This window comes from Protomyctophum bolini (assembly GCF_963924005.1).
Source record: "Protomyctophum bolini genome assembly, chromosome: 9".
Taxonomy (NCBI): Eukaryota; Metazoa; Chordata; class Actinopteri; order Myctophiformes; family Myctophidae; genus Protomyctophum; species Protomyctophum bolini.
The window spans coordinates 20,411,042-20,429,581 of record NC_137870.1 but is presented as its reverse complement, the minus strand read 5'-3'; the positions used below and the strand labels follow the sequence as shown (position 1 = coordinate 20,429,581).

Sequence of the window (18,540 nt, the reverse complement as noted above, 5' to 3'; positions counted from 1 at the left end):
TCAAAGTGAGGTCCAGCCTTCCTTGGGGGAGGTCACTGTTTCAGGGGAGAGAGCCCGCTCAGCGCTTGTCCCTTCCCATGATGTAAGTTTACCCATACCTCCTTACCTGAACAATCACCTCTCGTTGAAAATGGTCACTTCCATGTGAAAAGGCCTCAGAATAAACGATTTAGTCTTTCTTGAGTTTAATGTGCCATAAACGGAAAACAAGATAAATGCTAACATTTCTTCTATGGCCTGGAGTATTTATTTAGGGACATTTTACAATCATGTTTGGGGTCAAATATTTTTCTAATTTACTTTTTATGATGTAAACTGCATTGACATTGACCCATGTTCATTTTGTAATGTTTATTATATTAAAATGAAAGTTAAAAAAAAAAACATGCATGTAGGCTATATTCTTTATTGTTCATATGTTCTGTATTGACACCATAATTAAGTAGGCCAAGTAAGACAATGCACTTGACCCCTGGGAGATGGATTGCTGAGGTGGAGCGCCACACCTACCATCAGTTCCCAGGACTTTGTTACACAAGCCTGCTACTAGTACACTGAGTTGGTAAGTGCGCCCTGCCCCTGACTGAACTGCCCAACTATCCCAAGGGCATAAGTGGGCACAAACAATTGGTATCCAAAACTGAAACTTGCCACAAAGGAGTCACGTCTCATTTAGAAATAGGTAAATTGGTTAAAGGCAAATCAAATAAAGTTTTTATAAATAAATACACATTTATGTAGGGTAGGTACATGAGAGAATATTGAGCATATTGACTTCATAATACAAATCAAATTCACACTTCCCAATAGGTGAAGGGATAACTAAAATAACCAACTGATAAAGATGTATATCACTAGCCAATGGGAAATAACGTTAGCAACTACTACTGGAGGTTTCGATGCCGTATATATTTTTAACATGGTTATGAATGAATATGACAACAGATATACGCAATTTCAGTCGTATTTACAATTTATTGCATTTGCACGTATAACATGCCCGAAATATATAGACGCCAGGTTGAATGTGGTTAATTCATCTGGGGGAAAACCGTAGCCCCTGGCATCATTCAGAGCAAATGAAACCTGAGAAGAGCAAATTCATCTGGTTCCCAGGATACAGTCACAACAACATACACAGCAGCTCCACCCATTCGACTGTGGACTCCACCTGCCCCACTGTGACACGCACGACGCGTCACGCGTGTGACACGGCACAAACATGGCGGAAACCCTGACAATATCAACGATTATGATCGGTTCGTTCGTTTAATGGATCGCGGTCATTGGTGAATTACACAGACACACAGGGAATGACCAAATGGGAGCGTGAAGGACAGATTACCCAGTTGTTGTTCCCGTCATGGCTCTCCTAGACGTCACATGACAACAGATGAGATCATCACACGACTGTTTGTTTTCTACACAGACAAGACATCACCCGGACTCCCGGAGGTATGATGATCACTGTCCGGGTCTTGATGTCCCGAGTTCTGACACAATCTATCCTGTCTGTACATTGCTATGTTCACCACCACAATTGTAATAATGCCTGTTTTCAACGCATGCATAGACAACATTGATGACGTTTATCATATTTATCGTGTTCTGTTCTGACTGCTGCAGTCACTGCTGAAATAATTGCACCCTATCCTGATGAAAAGCGCCCATTGGTCCGCGTGCATGAATGATGAATGTATTATTTGCGTGATCCAGGTCGTGCGCGGCCGCGTTCAGTTTCAATGGACTCGGTCACTGGTGGTGACATCACAGGAGATCATATAATAAGGGCAGAGCTTTGGCGCTTATTTGTCCCACTGGAGTCTCTTGACAGTCACACTTGTGTCGCCCACCAGATAAAGAGTGTTGTAAAAAGGCTTATTGTGAAACAGTGATCTCTGCCCCTTACACCAAAGGCTGTCATTCACTATGCGGAAATATAGAGTAAATCCATTTTTGTATCCCATATTCACTGCCAAAGGAGGCATGTGTTTTTTTTAATGGCATTTAATCAATACAGGTCCAGTCCTCCTTGTTGGTAGGCCTATGTCAGGCCCCAAATCCCTTTCATTCTGAACAAGAATCAATCAAGACAACGGAACAATTCAACAATATTAAGGAGTCTACCCAGCTCTTATCCAAGCCTCAGTCAGCGTGACTGCAACTCACTCTTTGCTGGTCTGCAACCTCCTCCCATTCTGCGTTCACTCCATTTCTCACAACTATTTCTAAACGCTGGTTATACGACCTGGGCAATGCCTTATATTTTATTCACTTTTTTTTTAATGTTATGTTGCTATATAGTGTACATAGCAACAAGAACCAGGTTCTCCTCCTGAAGGGTTAAAACAACAAAAGGGGTTCCTGCCCAGAATATTTTAAACTGGTAATTTGTGGAAATACTGAACTGTCATTCATGCTGAATGTTTTTCCTTCCTTGTTCTGTGCTCTAATTTTGCCACTTGAAGAGAAAGTGTTTTTCTCAGAGTAAAATGTCCCTTAATTGCCCCATACAGCACCTAGACAAATTATCCTGCTTTTACACAGCCACTTACGAACAAAATACATACAACAATATTGATGTCTGGCTTGATTGACCAATCAGAATTAAGTATTTAACTAAGCTGTCTAATATCTGTCATTGGTCCAATTGTCAACAGCAGTCTCTTGTCTCTACTGCATTTAATTATACTGCAATTATTAAAATGTTACAATATTCAGCTTCAGACGTTGTACTACATATTCAATTACTAATATTGAGATATATAGTGCCATCCTGAGATGATGTGCCGCCTGAGGCAAAAATGCAGCTCAGTCAGGAGTGAGCTCCCTGCAAAGGCAACCATGATGGAGACATGCAAATCGATAGAGCATTGGTTCCCAACCTTTTTATACTGGAGTACCGCCTAAAAATATATATTTGGCAACACCATAATAAATATGAATTATGTATTTAGTTAAAATACAGGAAGCGTATACATGCCCATTTTGTTCCATTCCTAAGCCAATATCGCTGTTGCTCTGATGAAATTTCGATGTGATTAATCAATTCTCAAAGCGTCTATTAATGGCTAGGTGTGCTGTCATGCCCATTCCAGCACGGCTGGATAGCCTATTTCAACCAATTGCTTGGTCAGATGAACTCAGAAGAACTACCTGTACTAATATAAATATTTAATTTCACTTTTTGGGGCGACCCCTCTGTGTACCACCAGAGGGAGTACGAGTGGTTGGGAACCTCTGCAATAGTACTGGAAGGTTGAAAGTTTGTGAGTGATCACTCAATAATTGGAAACAAATTAATTTCATTCTTTTCCTATTTTTCTTTTAGGTGATCTTAAGCCTCTCCGTGAGGCTTTTCCTTCGTCCATATTCTAATTTTCTCTGCCGATGATGTCGTTGCATCCAGCAAGTACCTCTACTTCACTGGCTCATCCCGGGCCTCTGGACACTCTCTCCGTCTCGTCCCTGCTCTCTAAGGAGTTCGACGACGACGGCGAGGAGGAGGATCTCGGAGACCTGGAGGTGAACCCATATGACGGCCTGCCCTTTTCCTCACGTTACTACGCCTTGTTGGAAGAGAGGCAGCGGTTGCCCGTTTCGAAGCTTAAGCGCAGTCTGCTAGAGCACCTGGAGGACCACAGCATGGTGCTGCTCAGTGCACCCAGTGGCGTCGGCAAGAGCACCCAGGTAGGACAGGATGTTTAAAGATGAATACCTGCTGGCCGCATTTACACTCAGGTTGAACTAATGTCCCCCTCCTCTTCCTCCAGGTGCCCCAGTGGTGTGTAGAGTATGCTTTGTCCCACGAGTTCTCTCAGGGGCTAGTGTGCTGCTCTCAGCCACATTCTGTAGCGGCTGGGAGCCTGGCGCTGCGAGTGGCTGATGAGATGGATTTGAGCCTGGGTTTGGAGGTGGGATACAGGGTTCCACATGACGACAGCTGTACACCAGACACTCTGCTCAGGTTAGGAAGGATAATCAATATTTTGACGCATAGAAGATAGACCAGCATGTTAAAGGAACTATCCAACCATATATATGACACTTTATTAACACTGATTTAAAAACACCCCAGACATAACCGTATTAATTAGTATATGATTAAATGATAATCGTACCCATTCTTTCTTTTCTTAGATCTAAAATTCTGCATTTTTAAAACCAGGGACTTATGTGAACCAATCAGAGAGATGCCAGCTCACGGCATGAACAAATCGACAATGAGTTTTACTACTGTATATATTATTTATTATGAAATCTTTTTATATTGTTTACTCTTAATTTTTCCTCTTTGATTTGCACTCAGATTTGTCAAAGACTCTATTCTGTTGGAGGAGATGATGTCAGATCCACTACTGCGGCAGTACGGCGTGCTCGTGCTGGATGAACTTCAGGAGCGCACCGTACCCACCGATGTCCTCCTCGGCCTGCTCTGTGATGTCTGCAGTCAGAGGCCACACGACCTCCGTGTGGTCCTGCTCAGCCACCCGACACTGTTGCCCCGCCTCACCACATTCCTGGGGCCAGACATCCCTGTCCTCACACTGGACACTATAAGCACAGAGTTGCTTGACACGGACCAGGTAGGGGAGGTGGACACGGAGACAACAGAAAGGACACTAGGGGGATCACGTGAGGTGGAGATAGTTTACCGCGAGCCACCACAGGGGAGAGAACCCTTGGTTGCAGCCTGTCACACTGTGCTGGATTTGCATCGCAGGGGCGAGGCAGGAGATGTGATGGTGTTCCTGGCAAGCACACAGGTACTGTACAATGTTTCTTTTTAATTATTATTATTATTCTTTTAATAGACAATCTACAAGCTCATTAAGTGTTTGGTGCATTGTGAACTTTTAGCTTGAAATAATTAATACATGTTGGGTTGTTATGTTTGGACTGATTTGAAAAGTCCTGGATTTGAAAATCCAGGTTAGAGTAAAAACCAGTTGAATAAACAACAATGGCTCTTCATCTGATCCCTTTTACACCAGCAAATAGAAGAATGTGGTTTACTGCTAGAGAAGGAGTCTGTAGCACTAAGTCCTCAGCTGGGTCCATTGAAGATCGTGCCCCTCCATGCCAGCCTGGGCGCTGCAACCCAGCGAGTCTATGAGCTGGAGCCTGACGCTGGCCTCCTCGGGGAGTCGAACGGTGCTGAAGAACCAGCAGGATCAGGGTTTAGACGGAGGGTTATTCTCTCAGACACCCTGGCTGAGGCGTCTTTCTCTCTGACGGGTATCCGCTATGTGATAGACACGGGCCTTCAGCTCAGAACGGTGACTTCATTTATATCAATAACTAAAGTCAATTATATTGCAATAAAATATTTTTTCCCCCTATGATTGCAGTCAGCTCAAAAATGACTTCTTATTTATGTATTTGAATAGGTTTACAATCCACAAATAAGAGCAAATTCTCAGGTCCTGCAGCCTATCAGCAAGCACCAAGCAGACATCCGCACTCAGAGGGTCAACAGTTCTCTGCCAGGTACGTCAGAATTCATGGCTTTCTGGCAGCCACATTGGAATATGGTCAGAATCATCTTTATTATTATTTAAATTTTTTAAGAGGGAGATGTGAAGTGACAAAGGTTGTCTGGATCTGGATTTGAACCCGCAACAGTGCAAGTCCATCTTTTGGATTGTTTCCAGAAAGAGAAGCAAAATAATGAAGTGGGTTCGAATCCACAGTGCTGCAACCGGCATTGTCAATGGCTTCAATGTGAACAAAATTGGCCCGTGTACATCAATGGGGAGTGTTGGGCAGGAGGAGTAGGACGAAGGTCGAAGGCTCTACGTCCCTGTTAATAATAAAATGGTTCAGCTTGGTGTCGACAATCTCTGTTGCAAAACAAGAAAGTGAAGCTTGAAAGTTACGCTTGCACCAAAACTATGGGGAACTCAGGACAGTCAAATTTAAATGTTTGAAATGCAGATGCATGGTGCTGCAGTTCAGCTGCGTTCAACTGTATAAAATATATACAATCAGCTCATAGGGTTCATTTAACTCTGAGAGTGTAGAAATGGACCTGTCAGGGTTCAATTAGCACGCTGGATTTCGTTGTCTAATACCAGTCTCCTTTCATGTCTTTTCTTCAGGACTGTGTTTGCGTCTATACCCCAAGTCACTGTACGAGGAGGGAATGAAGGAAGCTCGCTGTCCAGGTGTGGCAGAGGAGAACCTCAGCCACCTAGTGCTGCTGCTCAAGAGACTGGACATCGCTGACATGGGACAGTGCAAGTTCCTGGACAGACCAGGTACCTTTACGATGCTACCATCTCGGCTGGATATTCATTCTAAACTCTCTTTAGCAGTGGTCTGTCATTATGGAGTACACCACTGTTTCTCAACGTTGGGTCCCGACTCCCGGGGACCACTGTGAGTCCACATGGACCCTTATGGGTCTGTAACTCTGAGAATTAACAAATCGAACTAAATTAACCATTTGGTTCCAGTTGTACACGCTCCAGTGTCGATTATGGTCCCAGACATGAGAATTGTATCACACGACAACAGTCTCCAGAGAAAACAGCAAAGTCCTGTTGCGTTCTCATTTTTTATACAGCCTTTACAGTTACACAGAGACGCAACAATGATTGAACACTCTGTTATGTGCATGCCAGGTTGCTAGGTGGCGGTGATGGGCTGCCAGATAGACCAGGCACGCGTAGTAGAACCACTTCCTTTCCACTTCCTTTCTACTATAACAACAAGGCTGTTTGTTAATTTGTTTACAATTTCATCATGGTTTACATTCACCATCGTTAGTCACTACATTTGTATTCGTAGGATGAGGGAGTGAGGGAGCACCAAATATCGTCTACGGCTCTGCATCAATGTAATAAACATAAGCGTTGTGAGCCATGAGGTCACACGTTTTGCGGATTCACCGTTTTGCACATGGAGACAGCCTTTTCAAAGATTTCCACTCTGGAAGGAGTTTTCGGGGGTTGCGTTTTCAACCCCCAAAAACGCTGTTGTTGTCTAAACGGATCCCTGCAAACGATACTTTATTTTGCCATTTTCTATGGACACCGTTCTCATGTAAAGGGGGCCTGACATTGACTCATGGTATTACTCACTCAATTAAAATGAAAATAATGCATAAATATCAAGTCAGGTGTAGTCCTCCATTACGTCACAGGGCAGACTTGCCAATGTGTTACATAACGTGTATTTGTTGTATGTCTAGACCCTGAGGCTCTAATGCAGGCTCTGGAGGACCTTGATTACCTGGCAGCTCTGGATGATGATGGGAATCTGTCAGAGGTGGGGATCATCATGTCGGAGCTTCCGTTAGCGCCCCCTCTGGCCAAGGCTGTTATCGCTGCCTGCGAGTACGACTGTGTGGATGAACTGCTGACCATCGCTGCCATGCTAACAGGTAACACAATAGAGCGTCGCAGTCCCTCCCCCTTTCAGAAAAACGAGTGGCCCAGGAAATGAAAACCCAATGCATTCTCCCATAGGCATTTCTTATTTAATTTATTTAAAGACGGTTACGCCGCGGACAAAGCCAACTCGGATCGTGACAAATCATGACAATGAACACAATATTTTGGGCCGATCAAATCATTAGAAAGAAGAAAATAAAGGCAGGAGACAACACTATTTGTTTTGTTTTTCTTCTTATAAATTATTTGATCTCTTGTCCAATCAAATGATGTGATCAGCAATATGGACTCAATGTGAACCACATTAAAGGTACTACTACTTTCAGACGGGCATCAATTAACGCAGACGTTGTCGCCTGGATCAACGACAGGTCTGCTCATGAGGGGCACGACAACGCAAGCGTACAAAAGCTCAACACAATCTAGGTCTAGTCAATTTTACAGGACCGCGCCCACGGAAATACGCTTGCGTTGTTGCCCCTCAACTTCTCCACGTGTAGAAAAAAAACACAGGTCTCATTGAAAATGAATTACTAGACAGTAGACACGTTAATCGCTGCCCATCTGAAAGTACCTTAACTCTGTGTCCTCTGTGTCCCACCAGCTCCACCTTGCTTCGCCAAGCCAGCTCCAAACAAAGAGGAGGCCGCAGCCAATATTCGACGCCCTCTACTGCACACAGAGGGCGACCACATGACTCTCATTAACATTTACAAAGCCTTCACAGAGCGTATGTTTGAGCACGCACACTGGGTTGATCCACTGAAAAGCTTCAGTATGATCAAGTTAATTTACAAAAACACACACACACACACACACACATGCACGCACACACACACGCTTTCCTGGATTGAACGGGTTAAAGTAATCTAAATCTAAAAAGAAATTGGTCTTTTTCTAGATGAAATATAATTTATTTATTTATATATTTACTTATCTTGTTAATACAATGTAATTTTTACTTTTTTCAAAAGTCACATTAAGCCTAGCCTCGATACCGAAAGCCTGGAGGAACGCATTGGCTGCCTTGGTCTAGAAGTGGGAGTCAACGCTTCCGGGGTGGGTGTCGCTCCAAATGATGTGACGTAGCGCTTCACTAGGTGGGAGAGGAGTGGCCAGGGCTGACGGACAGATCGGTGAGATCCAATCAGGGCGTGCGCAAATCTCAGCCGTGACCCACCCCTATAGACCAGAAACTTAACACGTTAGCTCAGGCTACATTAAGCCTAATATTCAAACATCAAGTGACTGTTACACGCGCTACTGAATGACTCTAAAGACCTTTAAAGTGTTCATGATTATTATTCAATATTTCTGCATACTGTATAATGCTATAGCGGTACTTTATTTAACCTCAATGGTCATAATATGTCTGTGTGATATTGACATTACAGATAATCAGGATGAGACATGGTGTGCGACAAACTTCCTCAATCCTGCTGCCTTACAATTGGCCGTGACAATCAGGGCGGAGCTGCTAGAAGTGATGCAACGAATCGAGTTGCCTGTATCGCCTCCTGCATTCGGTTACCAAGACAACTGCACTAACATCAAGCGGGCTCTCATCTCTGGGTTATTCCTGAAAGTAATCAGACTATTATATTCATCCTTCATGTTGTTTATTTTTGTAGCCATTTAATTCTGTTATTTCACTTTAATTAAGGGTTGGAAGGTTACCTTTTTAATTACTATTTGATTACTTTATAAATGGATGTTTTAAATCAGGTTAGTATTTATTATACTATCAAGAAATGTCCTAGTGCAGCAAGACATTATGAATACTCAGTGTTTAATAATTCAAGGTTCTTCCGTTTAACATCATTGAAGCTTGTTTTGGTGTTTCAAAATAAAATATCAAAACAAACTTGAAATTGTGTAACTCCATCCTTTACTTGCTAATCCTGCTTGATTTAATGACCTCAACTGATTTTCTTTACTGTCCTGTTGTGTGCATTAGGTGGCCCATGATGTGGACGGCTCAGGGAACTATGTTTTATTAACTCACCGTCATGTGGCTCATCTCCACCCTTCGTCGTCCTACCTGTGTCGCCAGCCCTGCCCCAGCCCCCCTCCCTGGGTCCTGTATCACGACTTCACCATCTCTCATGATAACTGTATCCGCACCGTTTCAGAAGTCCACCTGCACATGTGAGTTTCCTCCTGAGTACAGTATGTTGTTAAGGGGACACTTTTGTCATTGCAATACATTGTCCTTGTTTGGACTGGGTACTTGGAGTTAACCCTAATTAAAGGCAAGCTCTATGTAGTTCTCTCTCTTTCCCCCCTCTCTCACTCTCTCTTTTCTTTTTTTAAACAATTCCTACTATACTGTTTCTCAGAATACTGAGGTGTTTTCCCCCCTCACAATCGCAACTTCATATCGTAATTGTGTTTTTCTTTGAATTTCCCATCTAACAACTGTGAGACAAAGAAATCGGTGATACAAGTCACAATTGCAGGAGGAAAAAATAAGTATTTTATTACTATTCAGTGGTGGAAATGGGCTGCCATTGTAATGACACTGCATTTATAAACAAGCATTTTCTCTTTCTCTCCTCGCTGTAGGCTTGTCGAGCTGACTCCTCAGTACTACCTGGGGAACCTTCCTTCATTTTGTCTTTCTCTCCTTGCTGTAGGCTTGTAGAGCTGACTCCTCAGTACTACCTGGGGAACCTTCCTTCCAGTGACGGCAAGGCTCTGCTAATGGAGCTGAGACACAGTATGGACCAGGAGGAGCACTCTGAGCGAGATGAATACCTGCACTCCCACAGAACTGGAGAGCATGATCGGGCTGGAGAAACACTCAACCATGGCCCCGAAATCTGTGTCCTCCAGTGAGAAGGTTCCTTGTGATGACAGACACTCTTTATGTTTTCAATTACACGCCATGGGGGGTGGGGTTGCAAATCCTGAATGCAACTTCATCGGTTGTTCCTTTAGATATGACTGATTATGTAATTTTGACTTTGCCTTGACTGTGACTTTAACCTTTGAACTGTTTGACCCAATAGAATAGGTAATCATCTTGTCGGAGCAGCCTACTCATCATTCCCACTTAGTTTCATGCCTCTCCATTCTCAATTTATTTTGTTCACAGGTACACAGATGGCAATATCCTGCATGCAACAACTTCTTCTCTTGCTTTATTGTGTTATCAGTTCATCCTCTTAATAGTCAAATGTTTGTATGGGCAATCTCAAGTTTTATTGGTTTTGATGTGATTGCAAAGGGAGTTTAAAAACCAAGCTGGGAGAACAATAATATATTGGGAATATATCTAATATATAAGCTTTTTCATCTGAATATTTCAAAGTTCAGCAAACGATGATGTGTCACTCACTTCAATGAACACCATTTTTGCATGAGCTTAGATATGCAAATGTCCATTCACAGAGCGGATCAAGTGATGGACAAGTGATTATCAGGGCTCACTGTAGCCGCAATTTGCAACTCTAGATTTTTTTACAATGGGCTGAATCCAGAGTTGCAATACCCTCCATCAACTTCCTATGCATGTTTTTTGGTTTGTGATCTCCTGGTCTTAAATTACGTTAAACTCACCAACTTTGCAGCTGCAGTCCAAGCTTGAATTATCCTCTTTCAATCTGGTGTCGCTTGCATAGGAAGTTGATGGAGGGTAGTGCAACTCTGGATTCAGCCCATTGTAAAAAAAACTCAGAGTTGCAAATTGCGGCTAGGCTCACTGTGGTCTTTGATCAACATCCCAGCACTGTCCACTTTGATACCTTTTTGAATAAAATGTGGGTATTATATTAAGACCTTGATTCTGTGTTTTCACTCAATTGAAGTATGAATGGTCAAAGATTTGTACTCAAAGTACTGTCAGTACAGTGTACAATAGATTGTAGATGTCTAACACGTAAAACTAGGTATATTTGCTATAGAAGCCAGTTGACTCCACTGTAAAAGGTTAAAGTAAATTATTGATGATTTTAGTATCCTTGTATTTTTTATGGAGTTTGGGTGAGTTTTCACAAAACTGGTGAATTTGAGATTATTGAATGTTCGGGCAGAGCAGATTTAGCTGAATATTTTGTAGTTTATGAAATTAAAATATGCCAAATTATAGCCTTAGCTATGTGCAATTACAGCAATTTTACTACATTATTTGAATATTATGTAACCAAAATCTTTAAGATGTAGGCTTACTTACCTAAGTGAGTAACAAAACCCTCTTTGAGTGGGGTAGTCTAGTCAATAATAACCAGTAGGCTACACCTGCACTCCTGCAGTGGTTGTATGATCATGTGTACGTGTCCCTACTCTACTCTTCCATTCCATTGAATTTAGAGAACCTGCACATGTCGAGTAGGACATCTACTTGTTGAAAAGTAGAAACTGGGTCTAGCTCTAATGCGTTCATCAGATGGCATTAGGGCTATGGATCAGAGCTAAACACTAGTATTCACACGATTATTATTTTAACCGTGTGACTGTGGAATTTGAATGACACTGCGTTCACTCCACTGCACTGCACAAACGTTCATCCCACTCAGAGACACGACGACACGACAAGTGAACCAGACCAGAGACTAGAGAGAGACACCAGAGGCAGAGAGAGAGAGAGAGAGAGTGAGTGAGTGAGTCCAGACTGTGCAGATCGGCTGCAGACAGATTATTACAGCATTGTAGTGTAGGTCGGACAGTCTGACTGGTGTGTAGCCGTAACTGTTTTCAACACCGGGTCTCAATTGGCATGCGTTCAATTCAATGTCAGTATCCGACATCCTCGAGAATGTGATATTTGACGGACAAAGGCTGCTGCTCCATCTGAACACCAAACTTCTTCTCTCGCTCTTTCTTCAATAAGATTAATAATGTTCTTGGACATTATCTTCTGGTGTGTAATATCGTTTAACACAGCACGCATCGCATCGTCTGTGGAGTTGCAGGTTGGCATGTAAGTGTTTTGCAATTTTGTCTCATTTAAATAGCGATCGAACTCATTCATGAATAGAATTGTCATGTCAGACTATTTACATTTTAAATGTATTTTAAAACAGTAAATGCTTGCTTGGTCGTGTGATATTATTCGCATTGAATGTACAGTTTAATTAAAAGATTACTCTTTGACGTTTGAACCATCTTTTTTGCATGCTTGCAGTGTTGCATGCTGCCTGCTATTCTTGAACTCTTTTGAATGTTGTTTTGTATTCACTATTTGGCCAGTAGGAGGAGCACTTTCCTGGCCCCTGCTATGATGTCCATGCAGTATTGTAGTGTTGATGCATATTGCAGATTATTTGGACTATGCATTCTTTGCTAACCTTATGACATGTTTTAGAAACTAAATGGTGTGCTGGACATGTACACTGGAGAATGTTTCATGACCAGGGAGGGTTAGTACTTCCTCTAATTAACCCATGGCAGCTCAATATTGAATCCAGATGGTCTACTGCAAATACACCTCTGGATTCTGTTCTGAGTACCTGCCCCAATGACACCAGTATGGGCTGTGATTTCAAGTGATGTAGGCTTACTGCACATCTGTGTACAATAAAATAGAGAGATGTACTGTTTACACTCTGTATACAGCATTCCCTACACAAAGCCACACGGCAGACACATGCAAACAAGTTTCCTGTGGTGTTTAATTTGTTGTTTATTGGGTGGTCAAACCATGGCATTTTTCGAGCACACGTGATCATGCTACAGTATACAACTTTAGAAGCATAGTATACTAAGTATACTATTGCCCCATATGGGTCCCTTTGTTTGAGTGCAGCATTATGTGTAGCAAGTTACAGTTCATGTCTGCATCTGTTCTGGAGCCAGCCCATGCTGGAAGAAGTACTCAGATTCTGAAGTAAAAGTTGCAATACGACAATGTAGAAATACGCTTATGAGTAAAATATAAGCACAAGTAAAAGCATTAAAGAACCAAATGTACATTTTTGCACTTTTGTGTCTAACACAGCTAGCCTGTTTGTGAACATTTCACCATCCCACCTTTCTCTGTGTGTGCCTCGATCTCTCTTCTATTACTTTTTTCATCTGTGTCTTCATATCCCTGTCTTTCTCTTCTGTCTTGTGTGTTTGTGTGTTTGCGTGTGCAGGCCAAATGTGTGTGCCGACCAGGAGATGTCCATGCTGGGGGCACGTCAGCCTTGTGTCCAGGCATTCACCCGTATGGTCAAGGTATGGAGGCAGGGTTGCACTGGCCACAGCTGGTGTGTGGGCTACGAGAGGAGGTGAGGACCACTATTACATTTACAATGAACTAGATCTTTTCTAATGTTTTCATGATTAGGCCAATTCAATGAAAATACACAGGGGAATTGGGTATATATAAAAAATGTGTATAATTATTGTAGATGTAAACACAACCACAGTTGGAAGATGTCCAGCACAAACTTCTTGGGCTTTTGTTCAATGACCTATGACACTAGAGCTATACGGTCCAATGTCTTGGCTGTTTATTCACTCTGGGGTACTTTCATAGTAGTAAGTACTAGTAACCTTTGAGGGGACAGTGCTTACAGTATCTTCAATTGTCCCCTCCCAGATATATTGCCACTGTGACCTTCTGATTGCAAGTATGATTCACTTTGTAGACCAGAAACAAGTATATACAACATGGTGGGAATGTAATTTGATTTGTTTGATTTGTTTAATTCTTCATCATGACACAGAATGTTTATAGACAACTAGGACGCACTAGACTTATTTTTATTTTGAAATTTCCCTGAAGGGATAGTCCTTTGAGTTGCAGAAAATCAACAGTCAGCAGTATTTCATACTTTTCTGCAACACTGTAACGTTTGTCTTCTTCAGGACAGGCTACTATACCACCTACAGGCAGGTGTATAACATGGATTTGCACACAGTCTATAAGTGCTGTCCTGGGTGGACGCAGAAGGGTGATGAAAGGGGCTGTTTGCACAGTAAGTAGTGATGCATCATTTACAGTTTTAATTCATTCATTCAATTTCATCAACATGGCTGAATGGATCCATTCATCCATCTATCTATCATCCATATATCCATCCATTTGATGGAATGGATAGATAAGACATGATGAAAAGACACTTTCTTAAGTCCTATATACTAATGTGTATGTCAAATAGCGAAAATAGCCCATCTACAAGCTCACAATGCATCACAACAAATTTTAACACTCATATAACATAACGTAAGACATTCTACCTTTCCAAAAACAAAATGAATGTATTAATCCCCACCGGCGATACAAAATGATTGCTGAAATACCTCTGGGGGTACATCAAAAGCAGCATGGATTTCCCTCACATCCTCCCAAGTGAATTGAACTTGGGAGGACGTGAGGGTCGTCTGTCAAACCATTGGATAGATGGACGGACAGACGGATAGATGGAATAGATAGATGGGTGAACAAACTGATGGCCAAACACAAATAATCAGTTATGTTCTATAATGATGAATGTGGCACTTTGTGCTGTGCAGGGGTGTGTGGTGCCAATACCTGCTTCAATGGAGGCAGGTGTGCAGAGAGCGGAGACCAGATATGTCAGTGTCCACAAGGCTTCCAAGGGACACGCTGCCAATATGGTGAGTTATCACTCTCACTCATGTGCGTGCCTGGTGGCTCAGCCAGTTAGTGCACAGACCATTATGGTCCAAGCAAGGGAGTGCGAGGACTGACCCTCCGTTTTGTCTCCTGTGTATCTCCTCTCTCTCTCTGCCCTTGGTTTCTCATCTCTCTCCATGCTCCTGTCTGAAATAATAAAGCATACAAATGCCAAAAATAAATCTATCACTCACGCAAAGCATGTATTGACCAGTTATGTGTTAAGCTAATTGAGTGTTGTACTGCTGTTCTGAGACCGCGCTTCCCACGTCTTCAGGAGAGAGTGTGTTGTTAAAGTTCCAGGGGAACGAGATCAGACCTCTGCATGCTTTCAGTTTGTAAAAAGATAAATGAGTCTATCCAGAGGCTGTGATTGGCTCAGGCCGCTCTGTGGGGAACTCTGGGTTTATTAAAGGTAGCAGAAGTGCAGTCTAGGAAGAGCGGCTACCTTTGAAGACTGGAGCCAGGGGGGCTGTGGCTAACTCAACCCTGCATTCGTTCTCAGAAATCCGGATGTTAATGAGGACACGTGCTGTGCTGTTGAAGGAGTCACCATGACAATATAACAGAGTTTGTAACGTTGACAGTAGCAAGAACCAGACAAGAGTAAAATGAATTATGACGAGAATTATTACCGCTTACATTTGAATCATGAATTAAACAACATCACTTACATGCTACCTGAATTGAGCACTTTTGAATTAGACCATTTAAAAGGAGGCAAACATGTCTATCTCTCTCTCTCTAGCATGCATGTATGCTCACACATTCACGCACACGCACGCACAAACATATGCACAAACATGCGCACAAACATGCACACTCAAACCTGAAACCGGACCTGCCACCTTTAAGTTCAGCTCAACAATCTTGACCCAGGGTGTGAGCTAGTACAATGCAGAGCTGTTCCTCTTCAGTCAGATCAGTGTGTTTTCTGTTCTGACTTTTATTTGACCCCCTGTGATCTAGGTCAACACACCAACACACACAGGATGACTTTTAGTTTCCCATTCAAGACACGCACGCGCACACACACACACACACACACACACACACACACACACACACACACACACACACACACACTTATTTGAAAATGATTTCCATATTTCCATTAACCTCTGAGGGACAGTGCCAAAATATGAAGCATCACATGTGTACACGCCCGCATGCATGCATGCACAGCACAGTGAGCACACCCGCTTGTACATTTTAGGACAATTTGCTCTAAATGCTCACCCCAAACTTCATATTTTTCTTATCGTAAACCTATCTAAAAAAATTCTCAAGGACAGAGACGTATCTACAATAAGGCGAGGACATCCGCCTGTCCAAATCCATTTCTGCCTGGCCAAAATCCATACACTGAGGACAAAAACAAGACCTGAGAACTATTAGTGGACAGCGGATTGGCCGTTGCACGTATAGAGACCCTCAATCACCCATTCGAATGCTAATGCATGGCTTTCAGCCTTTGTATCCTAGGCTGGCAGGTATATCTCTTTGGAAACCTGTAGTGCTACTGATTGTGAGAGGGGGGACGACAATTAACACATCTTGCCTGCCCAAAATGTAATTACTGGTAACACCACTGCTCAAGGCCCAGGAAAATAGTCATCCCATGTCAATTTCTCAAATTCTGCTATACATTTGGGGACTTTTGGCTCTCACAAATATAGTAATACAAGCGCACACACAAACACATGCACACACAAACACTCAATCCCAAGGGTCTTCCCTCCAGTTTGAACTAACATCCCCAGAAAAGAAGGCCTATGCCTGCTGGTTCTACACAAAGCTCTTCCGCTGGCTGAGAGATTTCACAGGGACACGTCACAGTTTGTTTGTGGGAGCTCTTCATGCTCGTTTGTTTTCACAGAGTGTCTTTGGTTTTCACACAGCGGGGTGGACAGCCTTTTCTCTTCCTCTTTGGCTTTCCAATCCTCCTTCTCTACCTCTCTGCACCCCATGTAGACGAATTAAAAAACTGGTCTCATGGTCACAGCTTACGTATTTCCTGTAGACGGACTCGACGTAGCTGCAGGGTTTAAACCCTCACCAGGGGCACCTCTTCTACTATAGTGAACTGTAGAGTGACTGATGTTAGTCTGCCTCAAATGTTACTCTTTTACCTGCTTTTTACTAACACTAACATTACAAAGATGCCCAGAACATTGGGATTAACCTGTGTAGTTTATGGCTGCTCCAACAGTAGTGGCAACATAAAAAATTTAAAAAAACCGAATGTCAAAATATCCACCGCGGTGGCTGAGACCAGAGCCATTGAGTAATGGTTGAGACAAAGCAGTGAATGGTCCTGCAAGATACATAACGTCAGTCTTACCCAATACCCAATCTTTCTGTTTTATGAACACTGTATTGCTGTATTTTATACCTCATACTAAGCATTTAAAGTATGATGTATAAAGTACAGCATCCTTGTGTTCATAAAACAGAAAGATTGGGTATTGGGTAAGACTGACCTTATGTATCTTTCAGGACCTTTCACTGCTTTGTCTCAACCATTACTCTATGTCTGGCTCTGGTCTCAGCCACCACGGTGGATATTTTGACATTCCGTTTATTTTTTATTTTTTTATGTTGCCACTACTGTTGGAGCAGCCATAAACAACACAGGTTCATCCTGATGTTCTGGGCATCTTTGTAATGTTAGTGTTAGTAAAAAGCAGGTAAAGGAGTAATGTTTGAGCAGACTAACATCAGTCACTCTACCATTCAATGTAGTAGAAGACGTGCAGGTTTACCCCGCAGCTACGTCAGTTCCGCCTATAGGAAATACGTAAGCTGCGACCATGAGACCCGTTTCTGGATTCGTCTATACCTCAGTCTGCACCATCAGCCCTCGTTTTTCTCTTGTCATTAACCACTCTATACTTCGTAAACTGTACACAACTTGTCTCTGTACTTGCAATCTGACAATTCCTCCATTGGCATGTTGTGAGCTTGTAGATCTGGTATTTTTGCTATTGTCACAATGAAGTTATGCAATTTAGATATTATCAAACGCAATATTAAACATGTCAGACAGACTATGTTTCCCAAAAAGGTAAATACATGTATGTAATTAAGTCTGATCAGAAGCAGGGATAAAACATAGCCTACAAAGGCAGAGGCATGGATGGATTTAGACTCCCCCAAATCGGCAAAACCAAGGCTGGTTGCAGCCATAGTTATTGTATGGTCATAGTATGCCAGGGATCTCCCCACCTGTACCTCTGCTCAGCGCGTTATTTCTACTCTGTAAAAATGTTGGGGTCCAGTGTTGAGGTTATTTTTAGACCATGGTGACTAAACTTTTATAGCCAAAACGTTTGTTGGGAATCTTAGATAGTTTATAGAGGCCTAATGGACAGACCAGCAGCATTTCAAGTCCTACAGTACATTTCTGAAATAGATGCCCTAAGGGGAAACTTAAAGTATTTCGTTTTTTACAGTATGGTATGAGGTTCTGGCTATAGGTTTAACAATTATGTAACGATAAACTATCCATATTGCTCTGCATACTTACTGTATGCGAAAGCGGAATTATCTATCACTCATTTTCACTGTGCACAG

The 18,540-nt window shown here is 42.4% G+C and overlaps 2 protein-coding genes across 3 annotated transcripts in view; both read left to right on the top strand.

Annotated features, from left to right (window-relative positions):
- Positions 1-1,207: 1,207 nt before the first annotated feature.
- dqx1 (DEAQ box RNA-dependent ATPase 1) lies at positions 1,208-11,168 on the top strand. Of its 2 annotated transcripts, XR_013964603.1 has the most exons (13): positions 1,208-1,455; positions 3,332-3,690; positions 3,774-3,967; positions 4,310-4,766; positions 4,995-5,279; positions 5,391-5,490; positions 6,102-6,260; positions 7,196-7,387; positions 8,002-8,127; positions 8,792-8,982; positions 9,355-9,545; positions 10,034-10,823; positions 11,096-11,168. XR_013964603.1 is itself a non-coding variant. In XM_080772232.1 (12 exons), exons 2-12 carry the CDS (start codon positions 3,391-3,393, stop codon positions 10,233-10,235), a joined length of 2,397 nt encoding a protein of 798 aa, XP_080628358.1. In that variant the 5' UTR covers positions 1,208-1,455; positions 3,332-3,390; the 3' UTR covers positions 10,236-11,078. The 2 variants fall into 2 exon arrangements, 1 of the variants encoding a protein (XP_080628358.1); XM_080772232.1 differs by lacking the exon at positions 11,096-11,168 and having other exon boundaries at positions 10,034-11,078.
- A 781-nt stretch (positions 11,169-11,949) lies between these two features.
- egfem1 (EGF-like and EMI domain containing 1) overlaps positions 11,950-18,540 on the top strand; it is an 81,811-nt gene continuing 75,220 nt past the window's right edge. Inside the window, exons 1-4 of the mRNA XM_080771961.1 lie at positions 11,950-12,318; positions 13,475-13,609; positions 14,193-14,302; positions 14,841-14,945. Coding sequence (XP_080628087.1) covers positions 12,236-12,318; positions 13,475-13,609; positions 14,193-14,302; positions 14,841-14,945 — 433 coding nt within the window. The 5' untranslated portion in view covers positions 11,950-12,235. The remainder of the gene's footprint in view (positions 12,319-13,474; positions 13,610-14,192; positions 14,303-14,840; positions 14,946-18,540) is intronic.

Bases quoted from the DNA above. Each gene is read 5' to 3' on its own strand.
- dqx1 (XM_080772232.1), top strand. From the start codon at position 3,391: ATGATGTCGTTGCATCCAGCAAGTACCTCTACTTCACTGGCTCATCCC. The intron at 6,261-7,195 runs GTACCTTTACGA...TTGTATGTCTAG, and splicing joins CAAGTTCCTGGACAGACCAG to ACCCTGAGGCTCTAATGCAG. The intron at 7,388-8,001 runs GTAACACAATAG...GTGTCCCACCAG, and splicing joins CATCGCTGCCATGCTAACAG to CTCCACCTTGCTTCGCCAAG.